A 24,120-nucleotide genomic window follows, 5' to 3' on the forward strand; every position below is an offset into this window, starting at 1 on the left:
TTTTCTGTTTTCTTTATGTCGGCGATGGACAGCCCGAGCCTGAGTCCGGAGAAGAAAAGGTAAATAATAAATTCACTGAAATTCTGTTGCTTATTTGGATAATTAATTAACGCAGGATATTAGACCTAAAGCGGTGACTATTGACGACTGTTCGCCACTATTCGCACCATTCGAGACTATTCGCACTATTCGTGACTATTCGCTATTCGCTATTCGGGTTTTCCAACAACTAAACGTAACTAACAAAAGCATCAAATTCTTAAATCACCCACGACTTATGACCCACGATCCACGACCGATAGAAATTCTCAAGCAAAAAAGTGACTTAGAGTTATGCCTTTCATTGTAGGAAAAACATCGAAATAAAGGCATCTAATCGTTTAATTATTTCCAACAGAATGTTTATTTCCATTAAATCGATCATTATATAAACAATCTTATCAAGCATTTACTATTATAATTAATGTCATGAAGAAAATTATAACCTATGTAAATAATTTTGTGTAACCAGTAATTGTGACATTTTCTACTTGTCCTCGCATTCAAAGGCCTCCTTGAAACAAAGGAGAAGACATCGCCAGTCGACCCATATCCCATTCCACAAAAATGATGTCGCCTTTGATATAACCTGCTCTTCTTGAATTCTTGTCCTGCCAGATATTTCAAGGTGCGTTTTTAAACGTGTTCATAAATTCGTCATTCTTAGGCTGTAATTACAGTGGACTTTCCCTTTTCTTCCACTTGACATTTCGGAAGCAACCACAATCGCAAGATAACAATATTTTTCTTCCTGCATTTCAAAAACTATATATGTTGAAACCCTCTCATAAGTGAATGAGGTTTACATGACCAAACGGATGGTCGCCTAAAATCCGAATAACCTCCTCTTTTTTTGACGTATATTAACGGAAAAATGAACGGGTCAGGATTGTGGTACAGCATGCCCGTAGTGGACGATAAGCATTCTGACGAGCTGGTCTTCTCCAACTTTGATTACCCACTGTATCTGCACCCCTATATGGAGCTCAGGGTCTGGTTCGGCGAAGACTTGAAGAACTGGGCCGAGAGCGATAACCAGGGCACGGTGTGTGTTGATGTCTTCGCTTACGTCATCGGGGACATAGGAGTAAGTGCTGGAGGGTCTCCTGGAGGAGGGACGTCACGAGCACAGGCCCTGCTGAAAAACCTGAAAACAAGCCTGAGTAGCATCATGCAGGAGAACTGGAAGTAGACACAAAGTAAACAGAAGAATACGTTGTTAGCATGTGCATGATTGTTAACAGGTTGTTTGTTATTGGTAGCTAGCCTAGGAAAGCTGGTGTTAAATATACAGCAACTACAAACAACTCCTGCAGTTGTTTGGTTATCTAGATTGTCTCACTCATTAAACTAAACCCTTTTTTGAAAACAAACTCAAGACTGCGATACCTTTGCTTTTTTTATCTGATTCTCAGTCTGTATTTCTACAAGAGAGTGAGTTGCGTGAACATGAATTGTTAACCACAGGATTACCACTTACCTTGATAGCAGGGCAACCACGTACCTTAATAACCGTTTTACATTTTACTGACATGAAAAGGCATAAACACACGCCAAGGCAGGAGTCTAACTTGAAAACCTAGAATTTAAGTTAGTCTCTGGTTTCACCGAAAGAAACGATTTCTATAATGCTTAATTGAACTATCTGTTCAAAACTTAAATTAACTTCTTGATTGTATCCTCGATATTGTATTATGCTTAATGAAGTTATTGCTGTCGAGTTAAGCCCCAACATATGAAAGCAATATTCCAGAATACAGGTCATGGGAAAGGGAAAAATTATCCCAATTAGTGCATAGCAAATAATAATAATAATAATAATAATAATAATAATAGTAAACGTGGAGAAAACTTGGAATGAAAACAACAACTGTCCCAGTGATCATTGGAGCTTTCGGGCTTGTCAAGAAGGGAACAGAAAACTACATTGGCAAGATCCCAGGCAATATTAGAATAACAGAGCTACAGAAGACCGTCCTCCTTGGAACTGCTCACATACTTAGGAGGACTCTATCCATCAAGTAATCCAGCTGACTTATGACTGCCCTAGGCTCACGGATTGAACTCGGCACCATAAGTTAAAAGCGGCAAGACTTTAAGGACTTATAATAATAATAATAATAATAATAATAATAATAACAATAATAATAATAATAATGATAATAATAATAACTAACAATAAGTTTATTAATGTGTCGAGATTGTTTAGCCGAGAAATAACCCTCTACTAATAAAGGACACCTACTTAAAAAGAAATTATAAAACCTAAGAATATTTTAAAAACTACTCTATTTACAAGTTAGAAACTTAATAGTAAATAGTATATAGTAAAGAGAATTTATATTTTGACACCAGGGCTCAGAGGGTTAACTATAGCGTGTTACGCTCAATTGATCCTGGAGTCAAGCGCGTCTGTTGTAAAGTTGTTCTTCTTCAAACAGATGTTCCTTGGGCTTCAAAGGCACCGTAAATACCTTAAACGTTCAAAATCAGCATTAATACGATGGATTTACCCGAGGACCTCAACAGAAAGCAATTTATACAAAGATACTTATACAATTATGTTTTAGTATAAGGACCTGTATGCAAGGGCCTTAATACAAGGACCTCTATTGAGGACTGTATACCAGGACCATTACTCAAAGGCCTTGGTACAGTTATCCTTATACAAAGAGCTTTGTACAAGTACTTTTGTATAAGGACATTTATCAAATGTGTACAAAGGCCTTTACATAAAGGTCTTTCAGTACATTCAAAGGCCTTTATATAGGGGCCTTAGAAAAGAGACCCTACCTTTTACAAAGGCCCTCACATGGGGTCCTTGATATGAGAAAGGTCCTTCATGAATTTGATCACATCGACATATTCTACGATCGTGTATCGATTGATCCATTCGTCTCTGCCTTGATGCATAAGATCAGTCATCACCGACAGTAGTCGTAAAAAATAACACTCCACGATTTAAGATCGAATAGCAATCTTGAATGGTGGCGAAAGAGATAAATTGGCGATCTTGTATCAATTAACGATCCAAGATGGCCAAAAGGACTTGTATACGAGCCATGTATAAGCAGAAAATAGTAAAGATATTCTGTTACATACATAACTTTGAAGTTTTGATATACGTTTGATCGAAAACATAATTAAACAACTTTAGGCAGTCAAGTAACGAAATGGACGTTAGATAAGCTTATGCACTACTTTGTAATAAGCTCCTCTCGCCCTGTAACCCATGACCATTTTTCTCTCGACAGACGAATAAAAGGGACAGGTTACAGTGAACGATTAAGTTAAGTGTTCTTCAATGGATAATGCGTTTGTGTGTAAATCCCGATATATCCTAGTTGCTTTACGTTCAAACTCGAATTCACTCTAGCTTTGTTTAGTGTTTGGATCACATTTTGTGAAAAAAAAACAAGCGTTTGGCCGTTTCCTGATTGTTTGTTCTAAAACCAAGCGGACAAAAAGTATGCGACGATATTTGCATAGTCTCCTCCTAGCTAGCCAATCAGGGCGCGAGTTATGTCACCAACATTTTGCAACAGCGAAAAGCAAACTAACCAATCATAATTTGTTATAGCACAACACTTGAACTGCAAGCGTTGAATAAGCAGTAATTACAAGACGGTAATAATTACCTGTGCAGACAAGGCCGGTTCCACTCCAAGTTCCATTTTCTGTGCATCTTCTCACCACTGAACCTTTCGCTTCAAATCCTTCATTACAAGAAAACCTGCATACGGTGCCATATAACATCTCTGTTGTATTACAGCCCAATAACTTACTGTTGGCCGGTAATGGTAACGTCGGGCACGTGACAGCTAAATAGGGAATAAATCAATAGTTTGCGTGACTATCACATCATACTTGTGTGACGAACAGATCTGTTACACTTGTTGCGTAAAATCCCAGTGAATAACTCTTGTGCACACACTTCAAAATAATAGGCAACTGTGTAAAATAAACTTACGGTCTAGATCTAAACGAGAAGCAACGTAATCTTTAGTTTGCTCTCAGCAAGTGAACTTGCATGTTAAGTTAAAAGTAACAAATCGAATGTGGTTTAGCGTGGTCTGTACTCTTATCGACAACGAGCACGCGTCATCACAGTGTTGCGGACTCACAAGGCTGCGCCTCGTGAGTCCACAACGTTTTGACCACTGTGATGACGCGTGCTCGTTGTCGATAAGAGTACAGACCACGCTAAACCACATTCGATTTGTTTTTTACCACAATATCAAAGATATCGAAAGAAATCTTTGTCAAGATTTGTTGACAATTGAGGAAACCAGTTGACCACCAATTCAACCAGTTCCGCAACAATAAAAACGTGTTGCTTAAACAAATTTAAATCCTCACTGCAACTGGATGTTTTGGCTGCTTACTAAAACAATTAAAAACATCCTAAGAAACTCACCTGCTCTTCCATTACCGCAATGCCGAGTATTGCAGTAATACGTTCTCGGCAACTCGTAAACAAAATGTGAACCACAGTTCTTTATTCTGATATTTTGATACCGATTACAACAGTGGTTGTACCAGTGATAACAGACTTTACGAGTGACCACACCTTCGGCGATTGTAGGGTGTGCAGCAGAAAGCCAAACTGGTTCATGAGTGCCGCAGTGGTTCATGGGAACACATTTCTCCGCCATCCGATCTCCGGCAGCTCCTTGGAAACGGTACCAACCTGGTACCAGGTCCCTATCGCATCTATAATTGCTGGCGTTGATCATTATGTGTCCTTGAGCGCGGTCTGCTTCACGCAGGACTCTGTGATTTTTACATCCATCCACTGTAAGTAAGGACATATCAGTTGGCTACAGTAACGACGAAACTACATTTGGTAACTAAATAGTAGTTACAAATACCAAAACCGAGTGAGTCACGAGTGATAAATGTACAGCACGCTGGAGAGTTAAAAAAAATATCCTGATTTATTAAATCCATTTTGAAATCACTGGTTATCCTTGCAATCTGATTGGCTCTCAATGGTGCGATTTATTCACGAATCGCACTATTTTTTGCTCTAAATCGCATCTTTTTCTCAGCCATTGAGAATGGGACAGTAAAACAAAACAACAAATCAGATTTCAATATTAGTTTAAAGTAAACAATAAAATTTCAGGAAAATGAAAGGCAAAAAGCCATTGTGTGGAGAATTTAGCAACTAGTATTGCCAAAACTTTGTTGTTATTGTGTTTTTTTTTTCCAAAAAACTTGACGAATGTAATTAATTACAGTCTCTAAATGACGATTATCAGCTCCTTCAGGCTGAACACCTACTTTAATGGAAGTTTCCAACTTTCAGTGTCCATTTTGATGAATATTTTGGCGATTTTTCTTCAACATCTGCTCAAAATCCGTATGATACCGAGTCCAGTAAAACATAAACAAACGAAAACCACACAACAACAAATTCAGGGCCATCTCAAGAAGGTAGATGTTTCCAGGTTTCTGGTAGTTTCAAACGAAGCAACAAAAGAGCTCAACTCTGTCGCTGTGAATAAACATAGTCAAAATACACCCCGCTCCACAAAACAGTGAATGAATGAACGTCTTACGAAGCTGGTGTTAGTCTCGCCATCTTGGAAATATCTTGAAACTAATGGCGCCGCAAGAACTTGACAAGGTCCTGAGTATTGAGTCCTTCGCCGAGGTCACAAAAAGAAACGGAGGTGATAACGAGCTGGACTCCCTTAAAATCGTGCCATTAAACGGTATGAAAGAAAAAAAACGTACCATCCACTGGGCATCGTGCACTCGAGGGAGTTTCACAACTCAAAAGAAATCCATCGCAGAATTACGCAGGATGCACCTTCAAATTCCTTCTCCAAAGACAATGAAAAGTCTCAGCCTCAACCACAGAAGAAAGAAAGACCTTCCATCATTGATTCAGGCGACGAGAATTGAACTGTTATACCTGAAGCAGACTATTTTCGTTCTGACTTCAAAACCGCTTGTTTCTTTGTCATGCTCGGATGAGTTTTCGTCACATGACATCGTTTTGCATACTAAATGAGACGTAAAGGCGTTTCCGGTTCCGCTTTTTTTTAACAAATCGGCTACTGGAACAATACACCAAAAGTCTAAAAATTAAGGCGATAAAATTGTGCGATTTCAAAATGGATCTAATAAAGTGGCAATTGAACTGAGTGGAGTGCAATTTGGTCTGAAATCATACTTGTGATTTCAAATCGAACTCGCGCTGCGCGCTCGTTCGATTTTGAAATCACGCGTATGATTTCAGACCAAACTGCACTCCACTCAGTTCAATTACCATTATGAATGGGTATGGCGATTAAATCCTGCAGGAGTAACTTGTAGTGAGCTACAATCCTGGTCACAAGTGTTGGGACAGTTTATGGCAGATGACTTCCCAGGCAGCCTCTCTCATAACCAAGACCGCGTAAGCTCGCCTACCCCCCTCCCCCCGGTCAATGTTGATAAAAATCTTGAAAACAAAAAAAGCCTTGAAAATAGCTTCAGAATAGCCACGTTTGAAGAATTGTTTGCCTCCTAGAGCAGTCTTCTCCAACTAAAGTGACGATAACATAGATATCCACGTCTTATTCCAGTAATAACGATTTTTCAGCAATCACGTTTGCTTCCAACACAACTGTTAACCACTTTCTATTGTCCCTTTTTCTTTTTTAACACCATCCGATCTACTCTTCAGAATAGCTTCATTTTCTTTCGACATTGCTCGGGGGAGGGAGTCAATTATACTTGCTTCTATTCATGTTTCCCTAAAACATGAAAAGGACTTAGGGGCCAGGGTTGTAGCTTTCCATCCAGGGGGGAGTAGAAATCTATAAATAATCGTAGTGTGGGAAACCGGAGATGAACGTCGGCCTGATGGACCACCATGTCTGAACGTAGACTTTCTCGAATCTCTAAAGCAAACAGAATCTTATGGAATGTGGTTTTCGACAATCACCTTTTCTCCAGAAGAATAGGATTAAATTAACCATCAATTTAACGTGTTCTGCAAGAGCAAAAACGTGTTGCCTAAACAAATTTAAATCCTTGCTGTAACTTAATGTTTTGGCTGCTGACTGAAATAATTAAAAACATCCTGAGAAACTTACCTGCGCTTCCGTTACCACAATACCGAGCGTACCAGGAATACAGCCTCGGTAACTCGTACACGAAATATCCACCACAGTTCTTTACTCTGATGTTCTCATACCAATCACAGCAGGTGTATGACCAGGTAAAACAGACTCTACGAGTGACCACACCTTCAGCGATTGTCGGGTGTGCACCAGAAAGCCAACCTGGTTCGTAAGTGCCGCAGTGATGTACGGGAACACATTTGTCCGCCATCCGATCTCCGGCAGCTCCTTGGAAACGGTACCAACCAGGTACCAGGTCCCTATCGCGTCTATAGCTGCTGGCGTTGATCACTATGTGTCCTTGAGCGCGGTCTACTTCATGTAGGACTGTGTAATTTTTACATCCATCCACTGTAAGTAAGAACATATTAGTTGGGTACAGTAACCACAGAGCTGCATTTGGTAACTAAAGAGTTGTAACAAAAACCAAAACCGAGTGAGTCACGAGTGATAAATGTACAGCACGCCGGAGAGTTAAATAAAATATCCGGATGAATGGGTGTGGTGATTAAATCCTGGAGGATTAACTTGCGGTGAACTAGCTTTCTATCCAGGGGGGAGTGGGGATCTATAAATAATTGTAGTCTGAAAAACCGGAGATGAACGTCGGCCTGATGGACCGCCATGTTTGCATGTAGACGTTCTTAAATGTCTAAAGCAAACACGCTACGTTCTATAGATATTTGACTTTAACCTAAGTAGCTATAGTTATTCTGGTGTGTTTTAAGGACGTTGGCGCGATTGATTGATCTTTTAAGAATTTTTACTGCAGTCAGATAATGAGTTGCTTGTGTCAGAAATGCAAAAATAATTGGGGGTCACCGAATTCGTTTCAGAGATAAAGCGTGTGGAAAACTACCCTGATTTTGAAAAATTGGCGCACGTAATGCAGCATGGTCTACGGGGGTTTAAAGTTAAAAATATCAAAGTTGAGTCAACTGAGGCAGACGACCTTAGTCATATTTTGTAGAAGTGAGTCTGTTGAGGAAATAATTCCAAATGTTACCAACGTTTTCACAAATCTTAACCCTTCAAGAGGCATTTGAAACCGTTGCACGGACACACGAAGAGCTGAAAAGAACGGAATTCGACGGTACATTTTGCAGAAAATTCAAACTTTTAGTCGAGAGATTTTCTTCAATTTTTCGCTAAACGTAGAAAATCGCTAGAGAAAATGATCCATCAAAAGGGAAATAGGGGTCACAGAACGTTCAAGATCGTTAAATCCATGAAAAGCTATGGCAATGGCCATCTGCCCTATCATTGTTCATTTTGTTACTCAGCGTGCGCGCTCATGACGCGGCGTGTGAATTTGCGTGCGCAGTAAGGATGTACCGAAACAGTTAGCGCGAACGTCCTAAAGGTACCTTTAAAGAGGAAAAAATGAATTTCAGCAACACGCATGGTTTTTTCTTCTTTCCTGTGCAAACGGGTGTAATGTTTGCACATGGTTAATTAATTGCATTTCGTCACTGGGGATCTTAAGCAAACCACGACGGCAACGACAACGGGAACGCGAGTAGACAAAAGCCTTAAATGTTGGCTGTTCATGATTAAGAACCAGAGGATAGGAATGATTGTAATATTTTTGCTAATACGGTAAGAATTGCAAGACATGGAAGCTTCTGTAAACGCATATGTTACGTATTACCAGTAAGAGTAAGAGTCGGAGTACTTCAAAGTCACCTTGAATTTGAAATGTTAAGATGGCATTGAATCACCTCTGGAGAATGTTTTTAAACTTTGCTTGATGATTGATGGTGATGATTGCTTGATGACTGATTGTTGACTGACACACTCAAAGAAGCAAACAAAGTAAATTACCTGCGCTGCCGTTACCACAGTAACGAAGATTGCAAACAGGCGGGTTTTGTAGCTCATACACGAAGAAAGTTCCACAGTTCCTGACTCTAATATTGTTACTCCAGCGACAGCAGTTTCTTGACCAGTACCAGGAATGATAACTGTTACGGTAACAGACTCTACGAGTGACCACACCTTCAGCAACTGTCGGGTGTGCGCCATTAAGCCAACCTGGATGGTAAGTACCGCAGTGACGTATGGGAACACATTTGTCCGCCATCCGATCTCCGGCAGCTCTTTGGAAACGATACCAACCTGGTACCAGCTCATCCCTATCGCATCTATAATTGCTGGCGTTGATCACTGCGTGTCCTTGGGCGCGGTCTGCTTCACTCAGTATTGTGTAATTTTTACATCCATTCACTGTAAGTAAGGACACATCAGTTGACTACAGTAACGACAAAACTGCATTTCTTAACTAAACAGTAGTTACAAATAACAAAAACAAAAAGAGTCATGAGTGAAAATGATACAAGCGGTCATCTTGGATCGTTGCCATTGTTCAACACGGTCTGCTTCACTCAGAACTGTGTAATTTTTACACCCAGTTTACAGAGCCAGCCTTCCATCAAAGTCCCGGATTATTCCCGGGACGGGGATTGACGCTCTTGGAATTAATTGACACACCATGAATTTGAACATAATGCGTTATAATGCTTTAATATGATTTGAATTTGCCCTCCCTCCCAAATAAGTAAGTGTACTTATAAATGTCTCGCCCGTATAGGATCGAGCCTCTCTACAACACGATACACTCTTAGCTTGAATCCTGACTTTATCGAAAGAAATCTCGCAGGCAATGAACTCCAGCAAAATTAAATTTCGTTCGTTGAGCATGGCAAATAAATTGCTTGAAAAGAGTATAAAATACTAGAAAGATATTTCACTCTTCTCAAAAGCACGTTCCTCCAAAATGAAAACGGTGCGCATTATTTTGCATGAAGCAAATTTTAAAAATTTACTTAAAGCAAATTACACATTTCCTTTTCAATTAAAGAATTTTTGTTTAGCCACTTAACTCTCACTTTTCTACAAAGAAGAATAATAATACGAGTGCATCACGGTCACGTGAACAGTAACAGACGCCAAAATCAATCTCAGAATTTATTATGAGGCAAGGCCCCATCCTAGTATCACTAGAATTTATTATTATTATTATTATTTATTTATTTATTTATTTGTTTATTTATTCTCCACAATCATCTGTCTTTTTTGAGGTGTTTTAATTGAGTAACTATATCATTAATATTGAATTAAATGAGTGCCCCGCGGTAGCCTCGCTCGCTTTTACTTTCACGTGCGTTGAAAAATAGAGAGGCTGTCTACACTCTACACTTTCCGAGCTTAGGGCTGCCTTTTGATGAATCGTGCCTCGAAATGTACCGCGCGTACACCCCGAAGGATCTCGGGAGTACCACGCACCGGAAGTAATGTTCATTGTGTTTCAACAAGTAGACAGCAACGTACCACAAGAACAAAATAACCGTTTATTTTGAAAGTCATTCTTCCTGATATATACATCATAACGAGGCCAACGTGCACCCTAGTACCGAGGTTACCAAGGTTACCTTACATAACACATTGCCTATTTTGTTGGCGTGTTAATCAATTACACCAGTCATAAAATTTTTCTAGCGACCGGTAGAGGCAAACGTGGTTAGTTAGGTTAGGAATCGCGTGGAATCGCGAATAAAAATATCCATTTGTCGAATCGACAAATTAAAACTTGTCTTTTTTCCGGTGGAATCTTGAAGACAGTATAAGGCAACTGAACTTCGCGCAGTTGTTACCATTCACCCATAAGTATTACTTACCATTTACAGAAGACGTTATTGTTGGTTTTACTGTTGATGCTATCGTTGGTTCCACGCCGGTCTCAGTGGTTGAGATGGGTGCTGTAGTGTCTTGCGATGGCTTTACTGAATGTGACACTGAATGCAATGCAGCAGTCGTAAATGATGCTGCGGCGGAGGATCCCATTTTTAATGTCTGTACTGTTACGTGAGACAATGGCAAATCTGTTGTGCCGCTGGGTAATACCACATTAATAGCTGCACTGAACGATTCCAGAGTGTTTTCTGTGCTGGACGTCTCCTTACTTATTTCGCCGCTGGGCGATCCCACATTTAGTGCTGCAGCGGACGATTCTACGAATGTTATTGGACTGAACGATGCCACACTTGGGGTAGCGGTGCTCTGACCTACAAAACCACAACAATAACAACTGGTTTTATTTACGTGATCATATATACATACAGTGTTGCAAAAGCTTTTGTAGACTAAAATTAAAACAGTAATGATTATCGTGAACATCATAAGAAGGTTATGATAAAGCAATCAAGTTACATCGGTTTGATTTGAAAGAAAAATATTGCGTACATCAAAGCAAGATGAAATGAATTTTGCTAATTGAATATTAACTGAATGGACATGATGATTTCTAGCAGTCACAAGTTCGCCGATGGCTTGTAACGAAGATGATTGTTTAAAAGTCAGAACGATATCTTCTATTTAACAAATAGATTCCATGTTGCCCTGCGTTTGTTTAGTAATAGAGCATGGATGACGTCAAAATGTGGCAACAAAACAAAAGGTAACGCTCGAGGCGATAGCCGGTTGGTGTTCTTACCACATTTTGACGTCTTCTGTGATCTATTATTGAGCAGAGTCACGGCAACGTAACATAGAATCTAATTGTTTTATAGAATATAGAAACAAACTGCTATCTCAAAATCTTTCACATAACTCGAAAGCCGGCCTTTGCCCACTTTGGGAAACAAGAAAATAGCAACCTGACGTAATCTATTGTCTGTACAAGATAAAACCGCATTCCCATTGGTTGCTATGCGTAGCAAAGAATTGTTTTTGGCCTAAGAAAATCACGCCCATGTCAAACTCGCTTCTCGTGGAGTGAAAACTTACAGGGAAAGCAGAATTGAACTGCGAAATCTACAAATCTTAGAGAAAATGCTGGAAAAGTCAAGTCAGTTTTGGTCATCAGAGCAGCCCTGTGAGACGAAAAGTTTAACGTTGACTTGAATGTTGCAGGAGTTGAAAAATACGGTCAGAAAACCTACGGCTGCGGTCAACAGTGGAGGCCATTCGATTCGGGTTTTGAATGAAAGGAATTTGTGTCCTCTGTAGTTGGTGCTTCTCAAATCAGTTTGATGTAGTGTGGGAGCCACCTTATAGCTGCGATACAGTTGGCGGTGAGCTGTAGTGAGTTATACTTTGCTCGCTGCTGTGCCCTGAGACTTAAGCTTACGTGTTTATTTTAAATGACTTAAAGAAGTGATGCTTTGATGTTGCATTCCTGACATCAATCTGTATGAACAATTATTTTGAGACTGAGAAAAATTAATTTTTTAAATTAATTAATCTCATAAACATTTTGTTTATACATTTCAAGACCAATTTTGTGTTTGGCTTGGTCTCGCTCGACTGCCGAGTCAGACCGCTCGATTATTTTTTCAGAGTCCGGCATTTTCTAAGAAAGAAACGGCTTTTTCTTCCTTCGTCTGCTTCTCGTGCCTGTTCAATACCTCGACAAGACTTAAAATACAAACTATAACTTGTTTCCGTGCGAAAGCATGTAAGGTACGAAGGAAATGGAAGTGCTAAAACTCAATACTTAAACCGAGGATCGTTACGTTCGGCCCTCAATGGTAACTTTATTGAAGGGATGCCAATACAATGTTCTTGTTTTTTATCTTAGATATTGTTACCAGCGTTTATTAAATTGCAATTGTGGACTCCATAATGGCCGCTTAGGCCTAGACATTCGCGGGCAACATAGTGTAGTTGTTACGTACCTCTTTCAAATGCTTACCAACTTTGGAATATGTTGCAAGATGTGTTATGGTGCAACAGGGTGGCGAAGGTATTTTACGTTGATACATTGCGTGCGTATCCACCCAGATGTCGTGTGTTATACTGGCCCAGGAACGGCAACGTATGAATAATCATGGCAGTTATGTAGGCGACTAAAGCAGCTGTCTACATGACTTTTATCGGGCGTTATTTTCACTACTGCCTGAGTTGTGTACATTATCATTCATATCATTATATCATTCTACGCAGTTTAAAATTCAGGAACTTTCATATAACTTTACTTGCAATGTGATTAAAATTGTGTTTTCTTTGTCTTCTTTCTACCGAGTCTAAGGCCATATTTTCGCCATCGTTGCGGAAACTTAACACCTACGTACGGTAAACTTACAAGCTTATTATGAAGAAAACATTGAAGAAAAATGATTAAACTTTCGAAATCAGAAACTGGTTATGAGAAAGCAAGAGTATCACGAACAATATGAAAATGAATCTCAGAATTTTTTATTACGAGACAGAGCCTCATCCGAGTATCATTGGAATGAATTGCAATTTAACCCAGGTTTTGAAACAGATTTGCAGAAAGTTGTGGCAACTAACTCAGTTTTGCAAGAAATCACATTATATAAAAGCATGCAAAGAGTTGAGAAACCAAAACAGATGTTTCTCTAGACACACGTCGAACAGTTTATTGAGAGGCTCACTAAATTTTGCTTATCATAATATTAGCGGTAGTCCATGTTTGTCATCGTTTAGAACATTTGAAATTATGAAATAAGGACGGATGAATAGAAATCAGACCCATTCCTCGAAAGCTATGTCTGAACTTTTCTTCACTTAGTCTAAAAGGAAAGTGATTCAATCTTTAGAACATGTCGAGATTGTATAACACCGGACTTGAACCATGCGAAATCAGTGGATGCGTTATAAGCAAAGCATAAATTATGACATACCTTCACTACCTCCCACAAGGCAAAGCGAGAAGCACAATACAACGAGTGTTTTCATTTCTCTCCTTATGCTAACAGTTCAGCCATATCTTGAATAAAACACAACGCTTGTGCTAAAAACACCACCGACCGCTCGACTCAGACAAACTGTGCACCCCTTGATTGACAACTTGTTGTTCGTGCTGAGCAAAGCGTGACCAATATACACCAGGAATCTCTAAAATGCTTTCTTATTTGCCGTGCAGAACCGAGTTATTTAAACACACTACTGCCTTGTAAAAGAACGTTTTTTGAGAAAACAAGAAAAACTATTATGAAGCAAATTATCAAGAGTTTGTCCTTCAATGGTGAGTGTAAGGAGTGTGATTCTGTGTTTCTCAGTAAAGATGATCACGAATTCTTTTTCCTGTTTGTATTGTCTGGATGGGAGCGACTTACTCCAAACTGTTTACATTTTTTGTGTCTTTGCTAGCGTTTTTTTTTTTTTTAAACTTGGAAAATAATGGTAAAGCGATTGCGCCTCAGCACTCCTTCACTGTCACTCCTTGCTAGACATTTGGAACCCAGGGAAGCTCCCATATGAAAAGGTCAGGGATGCTCGTCAGAAGATTTCAATTTAACTTCAAAAGGGGACTAATGTAGGAACTACTCAAGCTTCATTAGAGCCCTATAAGTTACCACTTAAGGTGGCTCAAAACAGTTTCCTGCACTTAGATTTTGATGGGTCGTTACAACTACTCTATCACTTGCTACAATCATGGTATCAAAAGCTGCCCGATCATTGGTGAGTACGTTATCATTTTCGTGACACAGTAGGTTACCATAGCAACAGTATGACCTGCTAAAAACACCCTTAATTACAGCTTGAGGACTTATAATTCAAGAAAAGGCACCATAATTTTTTTTTTACCTTATCCGCAAATTTTCATACGCATGATAAGACGCAACTTTTTGCAAGGTTTGAAAATGGCTTAGATCTGATTGGTTGATAGACACTGTATGAAAAAAATATAACCACTTTAAAATGACCATATCAGGCTCAACCACAGAGAGCATCAAACTGGTATTAAGCCTATTTCCAGAGGCGATAACAACTGTTTTGTCTTTAAGGGTAAGGTTCAAAATGTAGAGAGAGCACCACAGCACAATTTCTCCTCTCCTCTCAATCCCAGTTAGACAACTTCTTTCGCCTCCCCCACCGACCCCACCCACACAATTCATCAGTGTGCAAGTGCCTAGAGAACATATTTCGGAACTAACAATGGAGGCTGACATTTGCTAAGGTGACAAGGGTTACACACCAAAATCCGGTAGGTGGGAAACAATCGCGTGAAAACATATCGCGTCTTTTATATAAACGAAAGGTAACTTTAACGGGGGTGTGCGACACTTCTTTGTAGAAACGCTTACCAATAGGAGGAACACCGCGGGCCTGCACCACGTTACGTTAAACTGTGTTCAGAGCTACGCTAATAACTAAACAATAACTAACAACAGAATCAAATTCTTAAATCACCCACGAGTTGTACCAACTACCTACGACCCACCACCCACCACCCACGACCGATAGAAATTTTCAAAGCAAAAAAGTGGATCAGAGTTGTGCCTTTCATTGTAAGAAAAGCAGGTAAATACAGGCAGGTAACTGTTTAATTCTTTCCAACAGATTGTTTATTTCCATTAAATCAATCATTATGTAAACAATCTTAACAAGTACTTAATATTCTTATTAATTTCTTGAAGAAAATTAGAACCTACGCAAATATTTTTGCGTAACCAATTATTGTGAAACTTCTACTCGTCCTCGCATTCAAAGGCCTCCTTGAAACAAAGGAGAAGACATCGCCAGTCGACCCATATCCCATCCCACGAAAATGACATCGTCTTTGATAAAACCTGCATGCTCTTTTTGCATTCTTGTTGTACCAGATATTTCAAGGCGCGTTTTTAAACGTGTTCATAAATTCGTCATTCTATAATTACAGTGGACCTTGCCTTTTCTTTCACGTTTCGTAAGCAATCACAATTGCAAGATATCAATTTTTTTCTTCATTCACTTCAATAACTGTATATCTTGAAAACCTCTCATAAGTGAGTAAGGCTTGCATCAAGAAAACGGATGGCTGCGTAAAATTTAAAATCGCTTCTACTTTTCTGTACGTGGATCAACGTAAAAAACACAATCCCAAATTTATTGTCGAGAGATCATATGTTTGCAGTTGGAACGCTTTCCTATATTAGGTAATAAGCCTCATTTCCTTGGTTGAAGGGTTTTTTTTTTATTAATAAAGCAATAATTTCTTTGCGTTTTCTGCTGCACAGGAACACAAAACGTGCATTCTCCTTTCCATATAAGGAATCTCTTTTTAGTTAATCTTCTTAAGCAGTAACAGCCCTAGTTTATTGACGGTTTAATATTACTTCTTTGTGAGTCTTCTATCTAAAGAAACTGAAAAGACTTCAACTGCTAGTTGAAAAGGTTCAAGATTTTAACTTTGAGCTGAAAAAAATGACTCAAATAGCTCATAGCTGAGAAGTGGGCTGAAATTTTAAGTGATAGCTGAGAATAGCCGAACATCAAATAACTGAGATTCCATCGCTACCTGAAGACTCTCTTTTCAATTTGGAAAAAAAATCGAGTTCCAAATGGGCTTTGAACCAACGACCCTTCGTAATCTAGCTGGACGCTCTAACCGTTGAGCTCCTGGAGACTCTATGGTAAGCAAGGGTGAAATGCGAGTCTTTGAGTAGAACCGCATCGCGGTTCTTTTTTCAGTCTGGTTTTTTTTTCCGAGTTGATGTCGTTTCTACATTTAAAGTTCCCTATAATACTCACTTTGGAGGGTATTTGGTTGCATCTTTGAGATTCGTCACTCTGACTGCGCCGTGCAGTTAGTGAGTTCATGAGTGCCAAGTCATCATTTGGCTGTGTGACCGCGCGATGCGGTTCCAGTCAAAGACCCACATTTCATCCCTGCTCATCATAGAGGCTCCAGTAGCTCAGTGGTTAGAGCGTCCGGTTAGATCACCAAGGGTCGTGGGTTCAAATCCCATCTGGAACTCGGATATTTTTCCGAGTTAATGTTATTTCTACATTTAAAATTTCTGATCTACTCTTCACTTTGAAAGTAATTCTGTACATCAGAAAAATTCTTTACGATACTGTGGCATAGCTTATTTAATAAGTTCTGATTGTTGTTTGAATTTTCCTAAAGGCGAAGCTTCTTGGTATCAAATTAACTATGGTCACCATCCCGTATGCTTCGAGGCCAGAAACAACCGTCCAGGTCACGTGATATACCGAGGTGCGCAAGGCATGCTAGTCGGTGCCCTCAAACTTGTTTACCGAAGCGGCGAGGTAAGGTGCGTCTCTGACGTCGCCTACGACAGTCGCTGGGGTTGCCATGGTTACAGCTCCTTTAAGGCATACCCTTTGAACGTCATCATTACCGACAGACACGACAACGTGATATTTCCCCTGCAGCAGTTTATAAAGCACGGGTCAGGATTGTGGTACACCATGCCCGTAGCGGACGATAAGCATTCTGACGAGCTGGTCTTCTCCAACTTTGACTACCCGCTGTATCTGCACCCCTATATGGAGCTCAGGGTCTGGTTCGGCGAAGACTTGAAGAACTGGTCTGAAAGCGATAACCAGGGCAGGGTGTGTGTTGATGTTTTCCTTCAAGTCATCGGGGACATAGGAGCGAGTGCTGGAGGGTCTCCCGGAGGAGGGACCTCAAGAGCGCAGGCCCTGCTGAAAAACCTGAAAACGAGCCTGAGTAGTATCATGCAGAAGAACTGGAAGTAAACACAAAGTAAACAGAAGAATACGTTGTTAGCATGTGCATGATTGTAAACAGCTATTGTTATTTGAAAAGCTAGTGTAAAATAAAAAGCTTGTCAAAGCATCCCCTTGTAGTTTTTTCGGTTATATAGATTATATTACTCCCTAAACTGCCTCCTTCGTTGAAAACTAACTCAAGACTGCAATAGGTTTGCTTTTTATCAGATTATCAGTCTGCTGTTCTTTAAAAGAATGCGTTGCATGACTAATGAATTGCTGATCACAGGGTAACCACTTACCTTGATCACAAGATTACCGCTTATCTTGATCACTGGTTTATTACTTACCATGATCACAGGATTACCGCTTACCATGATCACAGGCTAGTTATCTTCACAGGATTACCATTTACCTTTGCCAGTAGAAGTCTACTACCTACGTTCTATCCTCACATGATTCCTTAACCACTCCCTCGCCCCTTCCTCCCTAAGTCCCAACCTAAGGGTCATCAAAACTGTATTTCTCATTACATTGTATCAACATGGAAAGGCATAAACATGAAAAGCCTGGAGCTAACTCCAAAACCCAACCGTGTATTTAGCCTCTAGTCTCACATTGAAAACAACCGATTTCTATAACACTTATTGAACTACTTACACAAAACCTAAATTACTGTATTACTATTGTATTATGTACATCGAAGATCTTGTTGTCGAATTGATCACCATCGTATGAAATGATGTTTTTCAGAATACAGGTCATGGGAAAAGGAAAAGTTATTCAAATTAATTAGTGCATAACACGTATGCTTAGAATAGTAAGGAGAATTTGCATTTTGACACATATGGCTCAAAGCGTGTTCTACTCAATTGATCACAGGGAGCTCACATCCGTTTAGAATATGAATAAAAGAGTAACCTACCTTTATCGCGCGTGTTTTGTGTTTTGTGACGGCCATTTCGAATTTTTAATACGCGGTCTGCTAGTGTGAAGTCTGGAACCGAAATTATGAAGGTCTGGGACGGGCGGAAATTCTCGGAGGATCCGATCGCTCACCGAGCGATTTCCGTAATTTCGGGTCCAGACCTCGTACTAGCAGACCGCGCGCGTATTAAAAATTCAAAATGGCCGCCACAAAACACAAAACACGCGCGATAAAGGTAGGTTAATCTTTTATTCATATTCTAAACGGAAGTGAGGGCTCCCGGTGATTGATCTTGGATTCAAGCGCCCCTGTCGGTCGAAAAGGTGTCCTTCTTCAAATAGATGCTCCTTGGGCCTCAACGGCACCGCAAATACCTTAAAATATTCAACATCAACATTAATACCATGGATTTACCCAAGGACCTCAACAGAAAGCTTTTTACACGACGATTTTTATAGAATTATGTTTTAGTATAAGGATCTGTATACAAGGGCCTTGATACTAGGACCTCTATTAATGAATGTATACAAGGACCATCAAACAAGGTCCTTGTTACAGTTATCCTTACACAAGGAGCTTTGTATAAATACTTTTGTATGAGGGCATTTATTCGACGTGTGTACTAAGGTCTTTATATAAGGACCTTCAGTGTATTCAAAGGCCTTTATATAAGTTCTATATAAAAGAGACCCTTCCTTATACAAGGGCCTTCACATGGGGTCCTTGATATAAGAAAGACCTTCATGGATTTGATCACATGGACATATTCTACGACCGTGTATCGATTGATCCGTGCATCTCTGCCTTGATGCATAAGATCACTCGTCACCAACTGTAGTCATAAGAAATAACACTTCACAATTTAAGATCGAATAACAATCTTCTATAGTGGCAAAAGTGATAAATTGACGATCTTGGATCGATCAATAATCCAAGATGGCCAAAAGGATGTGCATACCATATACAAGCAGAAACTTGTAAATATTTTCTGCATATATTCATAACGTTGATTTTTTTTTATATACGTCGATCAAAACCAAAACAACTTCAGGCAGTGAATTAGAGAAAGGGACGTTGAGATAATCTTCAGTGCACTTCATTGTGATAAGCAATTCTCGTCCTGTAGCGAATGGCCATTTTCCTCTCGACGAACAAAGAAAAGACGGATGGCTATTTGTGTACGGTAAATGCGTATGCTCATCAAAGAATAATGAGTTAGTGTGTAAATTTTAGTTTTTTACCCCAATTGGTGCTAATCTCGCAATCTGATTTGCTAATTTGCCGTTGTCGATAAGAATCCAGACGACGCTGCTCGCGTCAATGTGTCACGCTCCTGGTCAGGCTCTGAAAAATCATTTTCTTTGACGTTGATATTGTGGTAAAAAAAAAAAATCGAATGTGGTTTAGCGTTGTCTGTACTCTTATCGACAGTGATATGCGTCATTACAGTGGTCAAAATTTCTTGTGAACTCACTCGGCTGCGCCTCGTGAGTCCACAACATTTTGACCACTGCGATGACGCATATCTTTGTCGATAAGAGTACAGACAACGCTAAACCACATTCGATTTCTTAAACTGTACGCTAAAACTCGAGATTTTCCCAAATTTGGTTCAAGTATTGGGATTTCGTTTTGTGAACAATACGCGACCGTTTCCTATTTTGTGTCCAAAACCAAGCCATTAAAAAAGTATGCAACGATATTTACATGGCCTTGTGTGCAACGACCGGCATGGCTAATCAGTGCGCGAGTTATCACGTTCAAACTCGAGTTCTGTAAAACATTTTTCAGTGTTTGGATCACTTTTCGGCCGTTTCCAATTTTTTGGTCTAAAACTAAGCCAATAAAAAGTATGCGACGCTATTTACGTAACCTCGTGTAAAACGACCGGCCTAACTAGCCAATTAGAGCACGAGTTATATCACCAACATTCTGCGGCAATGAATAGAAAACTAACCAATCATAATTTGTTACAGAACACCATTGAAAGGTTGAATAGGCAGTAATGACAAGAAAGTAATAATTACCTGTGCAGACAAGGTCGGTTCCACTCCAAGTTCCATTTTCTGTACATCTTCTAACCACTGAACCTTTCGCTTCAAATCCTTCCTGACAGGAAAACCTGCATACGGTGTTGTATAACATCTCTATTGTATTGCATCCTAATAGCTCGTCATTGGTTGGTGGTGATAACTTCGAGCAAGTGACAGCTAAAAATAAGATAAACAACGTGGATGGTCTGCGAGACAGCAGTAACATGAAACAATTTGGTGTTGATGACATGGCGGAACCAGTTACATCCTGTAAAACGGCTAGCGTAATCCGCGCTACTGTCGATTAAAATGCTAGGATAACTTCTCCAATAACTGGCTTTGAACCTCAGTTTATGGAGATTTATACTTCGGCTTGGTCAGTAAAATATAGCCTTATGGTTTTAACGTCCAACAAAATGACCATAAAGCAGATTTTCATGTATCTTTTCATGTATCTTTTCTATTATTGTTCGGCCTTCGGCCTCATCAACTATCACCTCATAGAAATCGAGAGCGAATAATCTAAATGTTTTAGTAGAATTCTAACTGAAATAAACGCAAATAACGGTTCTAATTATCTTTCTACGCATTGTTTAACTTTACGCTTTAACAAAATCACACGCATTGAATTGTCCTTGGTAAATTTGTTGTTGTTTACGCGTGCGCACCCGTTTTTTTTCAATAATTTCAAGTTTTTGAAGTCAAGAAACCACTAATGTCGTTCTTTTAGTCTTCTCGGGAATTTAATTATCCATTTACATCTAAACTTTCATCCAAAACTTCGGAAAAACGATGAAAACTTCGCATTTTGTGGACGGTCGACAGCCACTGCACTCTAATGGCTGATAGTATACGAGTAGCTCAGCCAATCAGATTGCAGCATTTGTATTAGTATACTAGTAGAATTCTACTAATGGTTGATAGTGTTCAATGGCTCAGCCAATCAGATTACAGCATTTGCATTAGTATACTAGTAGAATTCTACTAAAACGTTCACTTTCAAATTGGGAGCAAGTTGAAGGGGCTCACAAAGGATTTCTTTAATTTGAAAAAGAAAAAAAAAGACAAAATAAATGATTAGAACCTCTCGCAACTAAAAGAACTTACTACTAGAATTATCCTTTCTCCTGTCCGAGGAGATAAAGATAACCTTGGGAATGGGGCCTATATGATGGATGAACTCTTTTTCCCATCATGCTCTCTTGGTAAAGGTGAACATCAGCCGAGAAAAGCTCTCAAGTTATGACGGACAATAATGTCAAGCTGTGACCAAGGCCACATTCTATTCTTTAAAATAGTTTCCTTTACGCGCCAAATTCTTTTTTGTTTTTTTAGTTTCTTTACAAACTCTTTATTACTATCATTATTATTATTATTATTATTATTTCTTACACTTTTCATTCTCATTCACTTTACGTTCAGACATTCGTCTTCTTTCTATCAGTAGTTAAAGGCTGTACGTGAGCAGCCAAAAAGTCATGATTTCGTCAAATATTAACAACAGGATGCTTCCGATTTTTACAATATGTTTAAACGTGGTTACTCGTCTTTTTTCCTCTTTTCTTATTTACCTTCACACGTAGGTTTAGTGTTGTTCCACACTCCAGGATTCTGGTTGCCAGGGGCAACACACATGACTGTTGACGAGCCATTCAAACGATAACCAATCGTACCAAAAAAAGTTACATTGTGTTCCAAAATGATTCGCACAGCTGCTTATGCGCAGTGGACCTCCTGGATCTACCATTTGCGTCAGTGACGTACAATTGATGACGATAATAGTAAAAGATGTGGAATTAAAGAAACTTATACCACAGGTAACTATACATGTTTCAAAGATTTGTTAAGAGGAAAATCTCAACATTTTTGATAGGTAGCAATAACAAACTTCGCAGAGACAGACGGAACCACTGCAGAACTGCGTTTAGAGTTCTTGACAGGCAAGAAGCAGAATATTATTCCTACAATAATAAGAATAATTAACATTTATTGGACGAGGTTAAGTAAAATATCGCTCGCCACTGACAAATCACGATAGTTTGCGATCACCGAGTTCGACAATTGTTTTATCCTTCGATCACCAAGTTTGTTTTCATATTTCTAAAAACTCTTAAAAAATTCTCTCTCTGACAGCTCAGGGAACCGCCGATTTTTTCACACAAAATTACGCATGAGCAGAATATTATTTGCAGCAAAACGCATTTAGATGGTACTATGCATGAGCAGGCTAATAAATAGATTTAGGCCAGCCTAAAAGCGTAGCTCCTGGGCCGAGTTGTTCAGAGCCAAATTAAGCTAACCCAGGAAAAGGTAGAATTTTTAATTAAGTTTTGTAACTTTGCGTTGAGGTTTTCTGTATATTGTTTGGCCTTCAGTTTTGAGTTTTAATAATCACTGTATGCACAAAACAAAGCAGCAAAAAACATTTGTATAGAAGAAAAAGTTAGAATTAGGTTAACTTTTAATCCTGGGTTAGCGTTAACCGGCTTCCGAACAACCCTTTCCTGTTTTCAACAAGTTAACCTGCGATGAGCCCGCGATCCAATCGAAAACCAGCACTTGGTCAGCGGTCAACTTTAAAAAGCAATTGACCTCGATGAGCTGTAAACTTGAGCCCGCGATGTGGTCACGTGATACTGTTCAGCGGATACCTCAATTGATCATAACTTGGATGTCCAATATCAAAGAAGTACACGGTAAACCAAGGCTGCATTTCTCTGCCAACCTATTATTTGGAGTATGGCCGCCATGTTGCGCGACTCCGTCGTCGTCGCCGTCGCCGTTGTGCGTACGCGCCCACAAGCAATACCGCTAGCCATGATAACCATGAGAAAATCAACTCAAGGGTTTCCTTTACTTTCCTATATGTGTATGGGGCTGGGCCGCTGGAGCTCCGCTATTAACTGCAGGCGGTTATCTGCAGGTCGCGTGGTGGGCCATCAGCCAAAATGAGGAATGAAAAAACTGCATCGAATAATAAACAGTGTCCTTATACGTTTATTTCTCATAGACGGACATCCCACCTTGTTCGCACATAGTAGTTGATGCGTTATTATGCATTATTACAGTTAACTTCTACCCGAATTTTAAATTTTAATAGTGGCTTTCAATTCTCTGATTGTCGACGGCGTAAAATTGTCATCATCAAAGTATTTATTGGCAAACTCATGTGATACCTACTTTGGCAAGTAAAATCTTGTCCACTCCAAGTTCCATCGTGTTGACATTTCCTTGCTTGAGAACCAGACCCTATATAGCCATCATTACACGAGAACTGACAGACTGTATCATTGTACATTGTTGCATTCTCTGGGCATCCAAATTTTATTCCATTTGTTGGTACAGTCAGCGCTGGACAGGTGTACACTGCAGTGCGAAAAAAAAAGTGCAGAGATAATTTAAAAGAACAGTTGACCCTGCCGTGACTAAAAGCAACTGTGCATTTGGTAAAGTGTCCAAAAAACATCGCTCCGTTGAAGAAAGCAATTGTCACTTCTTTTCGCTACTGTTGCGTATCCATGTCGTGTCACTTAGGAATTTGAATAAGGCATTTACGAGTTGCCTTCTACCTCAGCGT

General features: G+C 39.5%; 4 protein-coding genes across 5 annotated transcripts in view; 1 reads left to right on the plus strand and 3 right to left on the minus strand.

Moving 5' to 3' along the window:
* Nucleotides 1-24,120, minus strand: part of LOC149096518 (uncharacterized) — an 86,185-nt gene that overhangs the window by 49,343 nt on the left and 12,722 nt on the right. The gene's annotated exons all lie outside the window — the stretch shown is intronic.
* The window catches only part of LOC149096520 (uncharacterized), a 42,569-nt gene that overhangs the window by 15,252 nt on the left and 3,197 nt on the right, over nt 1-24,120 (minus strand). The gene's annotated exons all lie outside the window — the stretch shown is intronic.
* Nucleotides 364-13,971, minus strand: LOC149096521 (uncharacterized). 2 transcript variants are annotated; one of them, XM_089280685.1, is made up of 7 exons: nt 13,802-13,971; nt 10,835-11,221; nt 8,982-9,383; nt 7,131-7,508; nt 4,457-4,834; nt 3,678-3,860; nt 364-2,513 (listed from the first exon to the last, which is right to left on the minus strand). In XM_089280685.1, the coding sequence occupies exons 1-7, from the start codon at nt 13,854-13,856 to the stop codon at nt 2,473-2,475; spliced, it is 1,824 nt and encodes a 607-aa protein (XP_089136811.1). In that variant the 5' UTR covers nt 13,857-13,971; the 3' UTR covers nt 364-2,472. The 2 variants fall into 2 exon arrangements, with proteins under 2 accessions (XP_089136811.1, XP_089136810.1); XM_089280684.1 differs by having other exon boundaries at nt 364-3,860.
* Nucleotides 14,112-17,831, plus strand: LOC149096522 (uncharacterized). Its single transcript, XM_089281435.1, has 2 exons — nt 14,112-14,145; nt 17,014-17,831. The coding sequence occupies exons 1-2, from the start codon at nt 14,112-14,114 to the stop codon at nt 17,607-17,609; spliced, it is 630 nt and encodes a 209-aa protein (XP_089137561.1). The 3' UTR covers nt 17,610-17,831.

Source organism: Orbicella faveolata, unplaced genomic scaffold (assembly GCF_042242905.1).
Source record: "Orbicella faveolata isolate gen_17 unplaced genomic scaffold, um_ofav_v1 contig_48, whole genome shotgun sequence".
Classification (NCBI taxonomy): Eukaryota; Metazoa; Cnidaria; class Anthozoa; order Scleractinia; family Merulinidae; genus Orbicella; species Orbicella faveolata.

What these genes read in the sequence shown, in the direction of transcription:
- LOC149096521 (XM_089280684.1), bottom strand. Translation starts at nt 13,856, where the DNA reads ATGAAAACACTCGTTGTATTGTGCTTCTCGCTTTGCCTTGTGGGAGGT. An exon ending in AATAACGTCTTCTGTAAATG is followed by an intron (nt 9,384 to 10,834) that starts GTAAGTAATACT and finishes CCTTACTTACAG; the next exon opens with TGAATGGATGTAAAAATTAC. An exon ending in TTGTGGTAACGGAAGCGCAG is followed by an intron (nt 4,835 to 7,130) that starts GTAAGTTTCTCA and finishes CCTTACTTACAG; the next exon opens with TGGATGGATGTAAAAATCAC.
- LOC149096522 (XM_089281435.1), top strand. Translation starts at nt 14,112, where the DNA reads ATGAAGCAAATTATCAAGAGTTTGTCCTTCAATG. An exon ending in CAAGAGTTTGTCCTTCAATG is followed by an intron (nt 14,146 to 17,013) that starts GTGAGTGTAAGG and finishes ATTTTCCTAAAG; the next exon opens with GCGAAGCTTCTTGGTATCAA.